The 12538-nt window shown below is 54.4% G+C and overlaps 2 protein-coding genes across 2 annotated transcripts in view; both read right to left on the reverse strand.

The window, feature by feature from the left end:
- Positions 1 to 7761, reverse strand: part of LOC114070993 (ubiquitin carboxyl-terminal hydrolase CYLD-like) — a 12384-nt gene extending 4623 nt beyond the window's left edge. Inside the window, exons 1-10 of the mRNA XM_027908645.1 lie at positions 7303 to 7761; positions 6347 to 6637; positions 5438 to 5507; positions 4642 to 4859; positions 4033 to 4186; positions 3531 to 3672; positions 2838 to 2948; positions 1981 to 2072; positions 1282 to 1348; positions 237 to 366 (exon numbers count right to left, since the gene is read on the reverse strand). Coding sequence (XP_027764446.1) covers positions 237 to 366; positions 1282 to 1348; positions 1981 to 2072; positions 2838 to 2948; positions 3531 to 3672; positions 4033 to 4186; positions 4642 to 4859; positions 5438 to 5507; positions 6347 to 6637; positions 7303 to 7761 — 1734 coding nt within the window. The remainder of the gene's footprint in view (positions 1 to 236; positions 367 to 1281; positions 1349 to 1980; positions 2073 to 2837; positions 2949 to 3530; positions 3673 to 4032; positions 4187 to 4641; positions 4860 to 5437; positions 5508 to 6346; positions 6638 to 7302) is intronic.
- A 2871-nt stretch (positions 7762 to 10632) lies between these two features.
- Positions 10633 to 12538, reverse strand: part of LOC114070992 (1-phosphatidylinositol 4,5-bisphosphate phosphodiesterase gamma-1-like) — a gene marked incomplete at its 5' end in the record, with an annotated part of 13613 nt that continues 11707 nt past the window's right edge. The window contains 3 exons of the mRNA XM_027908644.1: positions 10633 to 11419; positions 11503 to 11687; positions 11802 to 11890. Of these exons, the coding sequence (XP_027764445.1) occupies positions 11368 to 11419; positions 11503 to 11687; positions 11802 to 11890 (326 nt within the window). The remainder of the gene's footprint in view (positions 11420 to 11502; positions 11688 to 11801; positions 11891 to 12538) is intronic.

The raw sequence follows: 12538 nt of genomic DNA on the forward strand, positions 1-12538 counted from the left end.
GGTGGGGGGGAAAAAAAAAGGGAAAACACAGAGGGGGGAAAACGGAGTGGGAAGAGGCGGAGCTCGAAGGTTCTCCTCTAAATTTGGGAATGAAGATTTCCCTGCTGAATATTCACGGGATAAAAGGGGGAAAAGGGGGAAAGCTGAGCCCGTTTTCCCAAGCCAGGCTTGGATTCAGGGCTGGATAACGCGGGAGCTCCGTGGTGTTTTCGGGAAGCGGGAGGGAACGGACTCACCTCCACCAGCTTCAGATCCGAGGCCAGGAAGGAACGTTCCACCAACTGCTGCACGTTGGGAACCACCAGATCCTCCTGCTGCTCCAGGAATATCTGGTAGCAGTAACAATCCTGCTCCCGGCCCCCTGACCTGCAGGGAACGGGGAGGGGTGAGGTGGATCCACAACCGCCGGAGATCCCGCGGGATTCTCCCGTTGGAGCTCCCCGGGGGTCCGTTCGGTGCCTTTTTCCACCTGGGAATCCCACGTTTGTGCCACGGGAAAAAAGGGATAGAAGCAGGATTTGCAGCCTCACAGTCCCCCTGGAGCCCCCAAATCCTGCTCCTGTGTGGGGAAAATTCCTGTCTCTAAATATGAAAAGGAATTGTTGGGAGCGGCTTCGAAGTCAAAGACCCAAAGGCTGCTCCGATGGGAGATCCATTGACGACATCTCCATCCCTGTTCCAGGAGAGATCCCACAAATCCTCCACATCCATCAGGGGGAGGATTTCCTTGGGATGAGCCCGGGCGGGGGAGCTGCTGAGAGCCCAGAAATCCAACAATCCCCTCCTGTGCTCCCAACACATCCCTCAGTTTTGGGCTCCCTCCGGCCCCTCATCCCGCTTTGTGGAGTCCTGGGATCACATCCCTGCTGGAAAGGCTCTGGGATCGGAGCCAGCTTGGCAGCCTGGCCACATCCCAGATTTATCCAAAGGGATAAGGCACATTTATCCAAAGGGATAAATCTGGATCCTGCTGGCTCTGCCCTCAAACCCCTTCTCGGCTCTCCCCGAGGACGGGACGAGGATTTTATCCCGATTTTCCCAAGGCAGCGCCTTCCAGGGAGAGCTCAGAAATGGTTTGGTTGTTTATTTTTCCCTGGATGGGAAGATCCCAACCATCAGGATCACAGGCAGCTCTTCAGGAGCTGCACAGAACTCGGAGCTGCATTCCCAAAAAGCTCCACGGAAAGGGAAAAGTGACCCCCCCCCCCCCATTTCCCCCCACCGAAGGGAATGTGAGGTGGAAAATTGGGGAATCGCATCCCTCAGGCTGCACAAACTTACTGGAGTTTCAAGAGAGGCTCCATTCCCAGGATTTGCTGCATGATGAGGTTGAGGAACTCCTCGGGATCTGGGAGGGGAGGGAAAAAGGGATGGAGCCAAAAGCTGCCAGGGAAACGCCAGCCAACATTCCAGGAACATGGAATTTCATTTTTAGGCTCCAAGGGGAGCCCGGAAAATGCAGATGAGCCTTCAGATACTGCACTTTCCTGGAATCCTGGAATGGGTTGGGTGGGAAGGAACCACAAAGATCAACCAGTTCCAACCCCCTTTCCATGGGCAGGGACATCTCCCACCATCCCAGGGTGCTCCAACCTGGCCTGGGACACTTCCAGGGATCCAGGGGCAGCCACAGCTTCTCTGGGAATTCCAGCCCAGCCCCTCCCCACCCTCCCAGCCAAGAATTCCTTCCCAATATCCCACCAAACCCTGGGAAGCCATTCCCTGTGTGCTGTCCCTCCATCCCTCATCCCAAATCCCTCTCCAGCTCTCCTGGAGCCCCTTCAGGCTCCGGAAGGGGGCACAGAAAGTTTTAAAAGCTGGAAACATTTTCCATGGGAATTCTGACATACAAACTACCAGCTCCTTAAAGCACATTCCCTGGAAAAAAAAACCAACCCAAATTAAGTGGTCAGCTGGTGCCTGGATGAGGCAAAACCCCAGGGAAGCAGGCCTGGAAAAGCTCCAGAGGGGGCTCCTGACCTTTCTCAGCGTTGGTGAAGCTGGAACATTGTCCCTTGTCCGTCAGCTGCTCCCGCAGGTGCATCACGCTGCTGGCCCGGACAAATCCGCTCCTGGAACGACATCCAGCTCCAGGTGATCCCTCAGGGAATGAGCCAATCCTAGAATCCCATCTAACCCTCTCCTCTGGACCATTCCCTGTGTGCTGTCCCTCCATCCCTCATCCCAATTCCCTCTCCAGCTCTCCTGAAGCCCCTTTAGGCTCTGGAAGGTGGATGGTCTCCCCTCATCCAGCCGGGAAGTCTTTGGGATCAGCTGCTGATGAAGGCAAAGCTGCTGCTTCATCGACTCCAGGGCTCCACCCAGAGGGGGTTGGAACCCCAGGAATCCCTGTTTTTTCCCTTTCCCTGGGAAGTGCAGCTCCCGAGGTTCCTTCAGAGCAGGAGACTCTCCTGGAAGGATCCAGGATGGCCTCACATCCCAGGGGAAGGAACGACTGGAATAACCATCCCAGGATCATGGAATGGTTTGGGTTGGGAGGGATTGTTGAATTCCAAGCCCCTGCCATGGGCAGGGACACCTCCCACTATCCCAGGTTGCTCCAAGCCCTGTCCAGTTTGTCCTTAAACATTCCAGGGATGGGGCAGCCGCAGTTTCTCTGGGAATGCCATTCCAGCCCCTCCTCACCTTCCCAGGGAGGAATTTCTTCCCAATATCCCACCTAAACCTCCTCTCTGGCAGTGGGAAACCATTCCCCCCTTCTCCCGTGGGATCTGGTTGGGAGGAAAATCCCTCTCCCTCGGTGCCACCTGCAGGGCAGCAGAGAAGGAACGGATGGAAGGCAGACGGAAAAATTCCGGCATTTCCCAGAAACTCACCTCCGGAGGGGATTAACGATCTCATCCCGCAGAATTCCCTGCACATTCCTGCCACGCAGCGGGAAGGGCATGAAGAGCATGGAGTCCAGCACGGATGTGCAGGAGAAGAGGCTGTGGAGAAGAGTGGGATTGGTTTAATCCCCACGGATTGGGAAGCAGCAGCAGCTGGAACCAAAACGCGGTGGCGGATGGTGAACGGTCGATGGCTTGGATGCTCAAGATTCCATGCATGGAATGACGGGGAGGTGAGGGACGGCACAGCTGGTGGAATGGACAACTGGGAAAAAGCAAGGAAAAGCTCAGGGAGAAGGGAATCTCCTACTTGGCACCAAAAGTGCTCAGGGAAAGGCACCACTGAGTCTTTTCCTCTCCGAGCTGGGACCTCCTGGGTGGGCTCTTGGAAAGGATTCCAGCCAGAACTTCCAGGGAACAGAGCCAGCAGGGTTCAAGTCCGGAAAACTGGGAGCTCTCAGCAGCCTGGAGGACGAGACACACGGGGACGGGGGTTCCTCAGGGCTGGGGAACCTTCCAGGTTTGGGAATCGAGCTGGAAAAAAAAAAAAACAAGCAGCCTCGGGGCTCCGTCTGCTCCATCCACACCTGCTGAACTTCCAGGCGGGGTGGAAATCCAGGGAAATGCTGCAACTCGGGGCTAAAAAAAAAAAAAACCACCCTCATTCCATCGGGTCCTCACCTGAAGAGAGCTGCATCCATGTAGCAGGAATTGCAGTGGCCTTGGATGCCCCTCATGGGCCCCCGCAGGACACGCACGGCCGCCTCGTCCCTCAGGGGGGGAAAACTCTCGGGAGGAGCCTCGGGAAGAGCTTCCCGTTCTCCTGCAGGGAGAGCAAATCCCGTGGATTCCCCAGCGACCTCCTCGGGGTCCCCCCAGAACCTTCCCTGGTGCTCCAGAAGCCTAAGCTGAGTTCAGGACTCCCAGGTTGGCTTCTCAATCCCGTCTCTCCCTGTCTCCTGAATCACTCTCACGCCTGGTGGGATGTTCCCTACGGAATTTTGGAGGTTGGAAAAGAACCTCTGAGATGTGGGGGAGGGCCACCCTGAACCTGGCAGGGCCGAGGGTGTGGTGGGGCAGAGGCACCAGCAGAGCCCAGCACTCGAAGGACCTCGAGGTTGCCCGCCAGGTTTCTCCACAGGGAGTCTCTCTTCCCGCTTTTCCCGCTTCCCAGAGGACTTACCGGGATCCAGGAGGGGGAGATGGGCGCTGGGAAAGCTCTGGAAGCGCCTGTCGGGCTGGCAGGAGTTGAGCCTGACGAAGAGGCCGCGTTTGGGGGCGCAGTGGAAGTAGGACCTGCCCAACCACTCGCCCCCGGTGACCCCCTTGTCTTCATCCTGAGGGGGAAAGATCATCCGGGAAGAGCAGGATTTATGGGATCGAGGAGTTGGAAAAGCCAGCCCAGCCAAGGCCACCACTAAATTGTTGTCACCCCCACCCCCCCCCGAGGTGCCACATCCACAGGGATGTCAAACCCCTCCAGGGATGGGGATTCCAGCCCTTCCAGTGCTTCCCAACCCTTTCCAGGAATTGGGAATTTTCCCACTATCCCGCCTAAACCTCCCCTGGCGCAACTTGAGGCCGTTTCCTCTCGTCCTGCCCCTCATTCCCTAGGAATGATCCCAATCCCTCCTGGCTCCACCCTCCTGTCCCCCTTGGATTCTCCCCCCGATCCCTCTTTTCTCCAGGATGAGCCCCCTCCCCTCCCCCAGCTCCCTGTTCCTGGTTTTCCAGACCCTTCCCAGCTCCGTTCCCTTCCCATGGACCTGCAGGCCCCAAACCTGCTCCTCACCAGCTCGACTCCAGCCATTTTCTCCGGAATCTGGGGCAGGAATCCCACCCAGCGGATGATTCCCGACACTCGGCTCCCCTTGTCCAGGGTGATCTGCACCATGGAGTTCACTTCCAGCTGGGAATTCCCACCTTCCCCCTCCTCGCTGCTCTCCTTGGCCTCTGGTTTCGCCGGATTTGGGGGTTCCAAATGGTTGGAGTCGAAGGACGGGAACGGACCTGACGGACAAACAGAACTCCGAGTGAGGCGGGAATTCCGATGCCAAACGGGACAGAACCTCCGGACCTCACCTAATTCCAGGGATATTCTGGAATTCCAGGCCACACAGACAAGCACAAGGTGTCATTCCCAGCGGGTGGCCGAGCTGGTCTGACAGGGAATGACCCTGCTCCCTGTTTTCCGGCCTCTGAGCTAATCCAGCCCTTCCCAAACTCCTGGAATGGCGGCAGGGGGGGGCATTCCCAAATTTTTCTGCCGTTAGTGAGACGAATCACGGAAGATTCCAATCATTTTTGGTGGCAAGGGGGAGACTCCACCAATTCCTTGCCTTTCCCAGCGATCCCACCTGCGCTTTTCCCACTGGGATGAGGCTCCTGCTCCCTCTCCCACTAAATCCAAGCCTCTTCCCAGAGGAATTTCTTCCTGGGATTCACCTTCAGCCGCCTCACCCAAGGAATTCTGCCTGGAACTCGGGAATTTCGTTCCATAAATCCCCATCAGTTCAGTTTTTATTGGGTTTTCAGCTCCTCAGGAGACCAAATTCCCCCCTGGAATGTCCCAAGGATAATCCACCTACTTGGCAAAGTCTCCTTCACAACAGAATCCATCGGGATTTCCCTGAAAATATCGGTCGTTCCTTCTTCTTCCTGCAAGGAGAGGGAAAAATCCGGAATAGGAGGGCATCTTTTAAAAAAAAAATTTTTAATATTGTATTTTTTATATTTTCTGACATTTTTAATATTTGAAAATATTTTAATAGCTTTCATATTTTATTTTATTCTTTATTAGTATTTTAATATTTATTGATATTTTATTATTTATTAATCTTTTAATCTTTATTAACATTTAACATTTTATTTAAAATCTTAATATTTTAGAATATTTTGATATTTTTAATATTTTATTTTTACTATTTCACTTATTTAAATATTTGTCAATATTTAATATTTTATTCAGCATATTTAATATTTTATATATTAAAATATTCCAATATTTAAAATATTTTTATTTTAAATATTTTACCATTTTTGATATTTTTGATATTTAATATTTTCCTTAGTATCTTTAATACTTTTAATATTTTACCATTTTAACATATCTTAACACTTTCAATTTTTAACAATTTTTTATTTACCATTTTAATACTTTCAATTTTTAATCATTTTTATTTCCTATTTTAATCCTTTAAATTCTTTCAGCACTTCTTCATTTCTTCTTAATTATCTTCAATATTTCAATATTTGATACTTTGCTACCTTAACGTGACTTAATATTCACTTTATATTCTAATACTTCTAATATTGGATTTTCAGATTTCAAATTGGATTTTAAATTTAAAAATTTTAATTTTAAATTTTAAATTTTAAATTTAAAAATTTAAAAATTTAAAAATTTAATTTTAAATTTTAATTTTAATAATAAATATTTTAAATCCCTCCCTCACCATTCCCACAAAAATAAAAAACCCTGGAAAAGCCGCTCCTACCGGACAAACTTTGACGAACCATCGGCTCCCTTCCCGGAAAACGGCCATGGCGATTCCCTTGGTCAGGATCTCATCCACGTAAAAACTGACGGCATCTCCCACCTTCACCGGAGCCGCCTCTTCCACGGCCTCGCTGGGCTCGGCATTCCCGGCATTCCCGGCATTCCCGCCCGGCCTGGGATTGAACTGGATTTTGCTGAAGGGCAGGAAGATCCCGCAGTTCCGGCGGCACTGGAAGAACTCGGTGCCGTGGTAGGAGCCGTCGCTTCTCCCGCGGTTTTCCCCCTCTCCCTGGAAAACGTGGCGAGAAGGGATGTTATGACCAAAATCTCATGGAAAAACAGGGAATTTCCCCTGGCAGGGAGATCCCGCAGTTCCACCTGCACTGGGAGAACTCGGTGCCGTGATGGGATCTGTCACTTCTCCCTCTGTTTTCCCTCTCTCCTTGAAAATGGAAAGGGATGTCACACTCAAAAATATGATGGAAAAACAAGGAATTTCCTTGGGAGGGAGATCCCACAGTTCTTCTTGCACTGGAACAACTCAGTGCCGTGATGGGATCCGTCACTTCTCCCTGTTTTCCCCCTTTCCCTGAAAAGGGATGTCACACTCAAAAATATGATGGAAAACAAGGAATTTCCTTGGAAGGGAGATCCCACAGTTCCACCTGCACTGGAAGAACTCGGTGCCGTGATGGGATCTGTCACTTTTCCCTCTGTTTTCCCCCTTTTCCTGGAAACAAGAAGGGATGTCACACACACAGAAATATCATGGAAAACAAGGAATTTCCTTGGAAGGGAGATCCCACAATTCCTCCTGCACCGGAACAACTCAGCGCTGTGATGGGATCCATCACTTCTCCCTCTGTTTTCCCCCTCTCCCTGGAAACCAGAAGGGATGTCACCCCCCCCAAATCCGACGGAAAACCCCGGAATTTTCCCTCCTGGCCCCATTACCTGCAACTCCACCCCGAAAAACACGGGGGCCAGCAGGGCCAAGCTGGGTTTGTAGATGCTCCCCACGTAACGGATCACCCCCGGGAAGAACTTCCTGTCCACTTCCACCACCACATTCCTGCCGGGAGCGGCTCCCAGCGCCGCTTCCAAGCTCAGCCGCTCCAAGAAGAAGCTCAGGCGTTCCTTGGGGTTGCCGATGGCCAGCAGGAAGGCGGCGGCTTCTTCCCGCAGGGGCTGCAGGATTCCCACGTCCACCGTGACGCCCGAGCCGTCATCCAGCACGATGACCCTCAGGAAGCGCGTGGGAGGCGGCGATTCCCGGCAGAAATTCCAGAGGTAGCTGCGCTCGCTGCAGCAGCACAGGGTGCCGGCCGGGAAGTGCCTGCTTCCATAGGCACAGCCCTCCGTCAGGATGTAAAAGCAATTCCCGGCTGGCGATGGAGGAGGGAGGGCGGTCATGGCGCCTGCTCCTGGGTGGGAGAAAGAGGGAGTCACCCGCGAGAAGGAGACGCGCGTGGAATTCCAGAGGGAGGCGGGATGGGAAAGGTCCCGGCCACGCCAAGCCGGGGGGTTCAAAGCCTTGTCCAGCTCCAACGCCGCAGATCCCGAATCCTCCCCGCTCCCCTTTCCCGGGTTTTCGTGGGGATCCAGAATTCCACCTAAACGGGGTTGCCGCATCCCAGTTTCCTCCTGGCCTCTCACTGGGCATCCACTGGGAAAAAAAAGCGCAGCTCTTCCTTCCCTCCTAAACCCTCCCAGGGAAGAGAAGCGGGGAATGATGGAATGGGTTGGGAAGGAATTTATGGATCATGTCATTCCAACCCCCTGCCCTGGGCAAGGAGACTTCCCACACTAGTCCGGGTTGTTCCAAGCTCCTTCCAGCCTGGAACAGGAATAATTCCAGGGATGAGGTGACTCCTACGGCTCATCCGACCGGTTCAGCGGGAAAAACCTCATCGCATTCCAGGTTTTCTCGCCCTACTCACGGGAGGGAGGCAAAGGAATCGATTCTGCCTTGGAAAAATTCCTTGGAAAGCTGTGTTACAGCTCATGAATATTCCAAATATTCCACGGGAAACACCTCCCGAGGTACCAAATCCGCATCTTTGAGGAAAAAAAAAAAAAATACGTGGAAAAGAAACGCAAAATGTTTGGGATCGGGAGGAGGTTCTGGCGCTCGTTTTTCCGGGGAAATTCGGGGAGAGAGATTTAACTCCCAGAATTCCCGGAGGTAAAACCCGGGAGGAAAAATCTGGGAGTTGAATTCGACTGCTGGAATTCCACGGGTGAAAATCTGGGAGCTCAATTCAACCTCCGAAATTCCAGCAGGGAAAAATCTGGGAGTTAAAATCAACTATTTTCCTCATCAAAGCCCCCAAATAAACCGGTTTTCTCACCAAAACTCAGGAATAAACCGTTTCCTTCATCAAAAAACACTGAAATAAACTCTTTTCCTCGTGAAGAGCAGAAAAATAAACACTCTTTTATCACGAAAACCACAAACCCAAACAATTTTCCCCGTCAAAAAAAACACCCCAAGAATAAACTGTTTAATTCATCGAATCCCAAGATTAAACCATTTTCCTCACCAAAACCCCCCAAGAACAACTTCTTTGCCCCATGAAAACCACACAAACAAACTATAAACCACCTTATTCCTTAAAATCCCCAAACAAACCCTTTTCCTTACGCAAAAACCCCCCAAAACACGCAATTTTCCCCACCGAACCCCCCGAAACAAACCATTTTCCCCACGAAACCACGGGAATAACGCCTTTCCCCCACCCTCAAACACGGTATTTCTGGGATATCCATCCCGGAATGTGGCCGGTTTAAGGGGATAAAACCGGTTTTAAGCGTCTGAGCCGGGATTAGGATCGACCCCCCCCCTTGTCCCCCCCCCCCGCCCGGCTCTCACCGGCCACGCTCCGGCTCCGCCGCTTCCGCGTCCGGGCGCGCGCGCGGCCCGCCAGCCAATGGGAAGCGGCGGGAAGGGGCGGGCGACCAATGGGAGAGAGGAGGCGGGGCCAGCAGAGGGAAAGGGGCGTGGTTTGGAGGGAGGCCACGCCCCCTGTTGGGCGGGGGGGAGGAAGGGCGGGAACGGGGTGTCGCTATGGATCCGAACCCTATGGATCCAAATCCTATGGATCCAAATCCTGTGGATCCAAATCCTGTGGATCCCTGGGTGCCCCTATGGATCTGAATCCTAGGGATCCGAATCTATGGATCCCTGGGTGTCCCTATGGATCCGAATTCCTATGGATCCAAATTCTATGTATCCCTATTCCTACAGAGCTGTGAGGGTCCCTATGGATCTGAATCTTGTGGATCCAAACCCTGTGGATCCCTGGGTGTCCTCGTGGATCCCAATTCGTATGGAGCTGTGGGGGTCCCTATGGATCCGAATCCTGTGGATCCAAACCCTGTGGATCCCTGGGTGTCCTCATGGATCCGAAATCCTGCAGAGCTGTGGGGGTCCCTATGGATCTGAATTCCTATGGATCCCTGGGTGTCCCCAAGGAACTGTGGGTGTCCTTATGGACCTCTGCCCCTATGGATAGAAATTCCTATAGGTCTCTGTGTGTCCCCAGGGATCCAAATTCCTGTGGATCTGTGGGTGTCCCTGTGGATCCAAATTCCCACAGAGCTGTGTTGTGTCCCTATGGACCTGTGGGTGTCCCCATGGATCCGAATTCCTATGGCTCTGTGTGTGTCCCCATGGAGCTGTGTCCCCATGTCCCTACGGATCCGGGTGTGTTCCCATGACCCCACCTGTGTCCCCATGGCCCCCAATCCTGTGTCCCCATGGCCCTGTGTCCCCTGTCCCCATGTCCCCTAATCCTGTGTCCCCACGTTCCCCTAATCCTGTGTCCCCATGTCCCCTAATCCTGTGTCCCCCTGGCCCCTGTCCCCACATCCCCTAATCCTGTGTCCCCACATCCCCTAATCCTGTGTCCCCAAGGCCCTCTGTCCCCTGTCCCCACGTGCCCTAATCCTGTGTCCCCCTGCCCTCTCTGTCCCCAGCCCCTTGTGTCCCCTGGCCGGTGTCCCCTGTCCCATGTCCTGTGTCCCATGTCCCCTGCCTGGTGTCCCCCTGGCCCCGTGCCCTCTGTCCCATGTCCTTTGTCCCCTGTCCCCTCCCCGAGTGGCCCTGCCACAGCACCACCCCCACCTCCAGGACACGTCACGGGGGACAAGGTGACCCCCTGGATCCAGGACCCCCCTGGGGACATCACCCACTGCAGGGACATCGGGGAGGGGACACCAGCTGAGGGCAGCAGGTGACAGGTATAAATATTGGCTAAATAGATTTATTTTCATACAAAGAATACACAGGTTCCCCCCCCCCTCCCCTCAGGGACACCCTGATCCCGGGGGACACCCCAAGATGTCCCCAACCACTGCCACCTCCACGGGCTCCACTGGCAGGATCCATCCCCATTCCCAGGCTTTGGTGACAACGCTGGGTTGCCATCCCTGTCCCCTCTGGGGCCACCTGGGTGCCCGTACCTACCTCGGGGCACCTTGTCACCGCCACCCTGTGCCGGTGGACACCCCCAGACTCATCCCCTGCTCCCTTCCTGGGACATCTGCGGGCATTTTGGGGTCCCCCCCCCCCGTGCCCTAATACTGTGGCTGCTCCAGACACCCCTCCCCCCCCTCCCCGCCGTATGTACAGGCTGGATAAAAGAAGAAAATACAGATATTTATAGGGGGGGACAAAACTCCCCCCCGACCCCCCTCCCCCAGAGTGTCCCCTGTGTCCCCATCCTGGGCTTTCACTGCCAGCCCAGCCTGTCACCCGTTCCCAGGATGGAGGTGGCCGGTCCTGCCCCACCCCGGGGCCGGGCCTCAGTTTCCCCGTCGGACGATGACGATGGAAGAGGAGCCACGGCGGACACCCCGTGGGGACAAGGCCACGGCCACGAGCCCCAGGGGACACGGGATGAGAGCTGGAGGCACCCAGAGCCGGCCACGGGCAGGGGACCAGCCGTGGCCACCCCACCCGCCCGCGTGGCAGGACAGGAGGCGGCCGGGGAGCTCCGGCGCTCGCGTCCCTCCCGCTCAGCTGCGCTTGGTGACCATCTGCCGGTCCCTCTTCTTCTTCTCCATCAGCCTGGCGGGGGAGCAGGGTGGGGGCTTTAGGAGACCTCCCCCTTGAGAGGGAGCACCCAAAGGCCCGTGTTGGGGGACACTCACTTGCGGTTCCGGACCTCGGTGAGCTCCATGAGCCGCTCCTGGGCCGCCCGCAGCTCGTCCAGGCGCTGCTGGTAGCGGGAGTCGCAGCCGTTGGCGCGCTCGTAGCTGGAGACCTGGCTGGAGAGCTCGCTGGCGCGGTCCCGCAGCTGCTGGATGGACGAGTAGAGGTTCTCCTCATCTTCCTCCTGCCCCCAAAGCAAAGGGGTGAGGTGGGGAGGGGCGGGGGGTGGGGGGGGTCACTCCAAGATGGACCCTCCTTGTTCAGGTCGGGAAAACGGGAGGCGACGGGGGCCACCTGCCTTGGCGTTGATGATCTCGATGTGGATGAGGAGGGAGGCGAGTTCCAGGTCCTCAGTGTAGCTGTTCTTCAACGGCACCGAGCGGTAGCCTGGACACAACACCAGGGCAGAGCTCGGTGCCACGGCAGGGGCCGAGCCCCTCACCATGGCCAGCACCCCGAGAGGTGATGAGGATGAGGATGAGGATGATGGTTGCAGGGGGGTTGGACTTGATGACCTATAAAGGTCCTTTCCAACCCAATCCCTTCTATGATTCCATGACTCTATGATGATGATGATGACGATTGCAAGGGTTTGGACTAGTTGACCCAATAAAGGTCCCTTTCAACCCAAACCCTTTTATCATTTCATGACTTGATGATGGAGATGATGATGATGGAGATGACGATTGCAAGGGTTTGGACTAGTTGACCATTAAAAGTCCTTTCCAACCCAAACCCTTCAATGATTCCATGACTTTATGATGGAGATGACCGCAAAGGCCTGGACTAGTCGACCTTTAAAGGTCCCTTCCAACCCAAACCCTTCTCCGATTCCCTGACTACGAGGGAGGTGATGCCGATGCCGCTGGAAGGCCCATACCTGTTTTGAGGCCCTTGACGGGGAAGGTGGCCTGTGCCAAGAAGTTGGGGTCACTGAACATGTCCTCCTCGTACACCACGAAGCGCAGGAAGGCGAACTCGGGGTTGTTGATGTCGAAGACGAACTGCTTGAAGAGCCACACGGGGTTGAAGCCG

This window comes from Empidonax traillii, unplaced genomic scaffold, assembly GCF_003031625.1.
Source record: "Empidonax traillii isolate 1590-97213 ecotype Southwest subspecies unplaced genomic scaffold, ASM303162v1 scaffold1777:size77351, whole genome shotgun sequence".
In the NCBI taxonomy this organism is placed as follows: domain Eukaryota; kingdom Metazoa; phylum Chordata; class Aves; order Passeriformes; family Tyrannidae; genus Empidonax; species Empidonax traillii.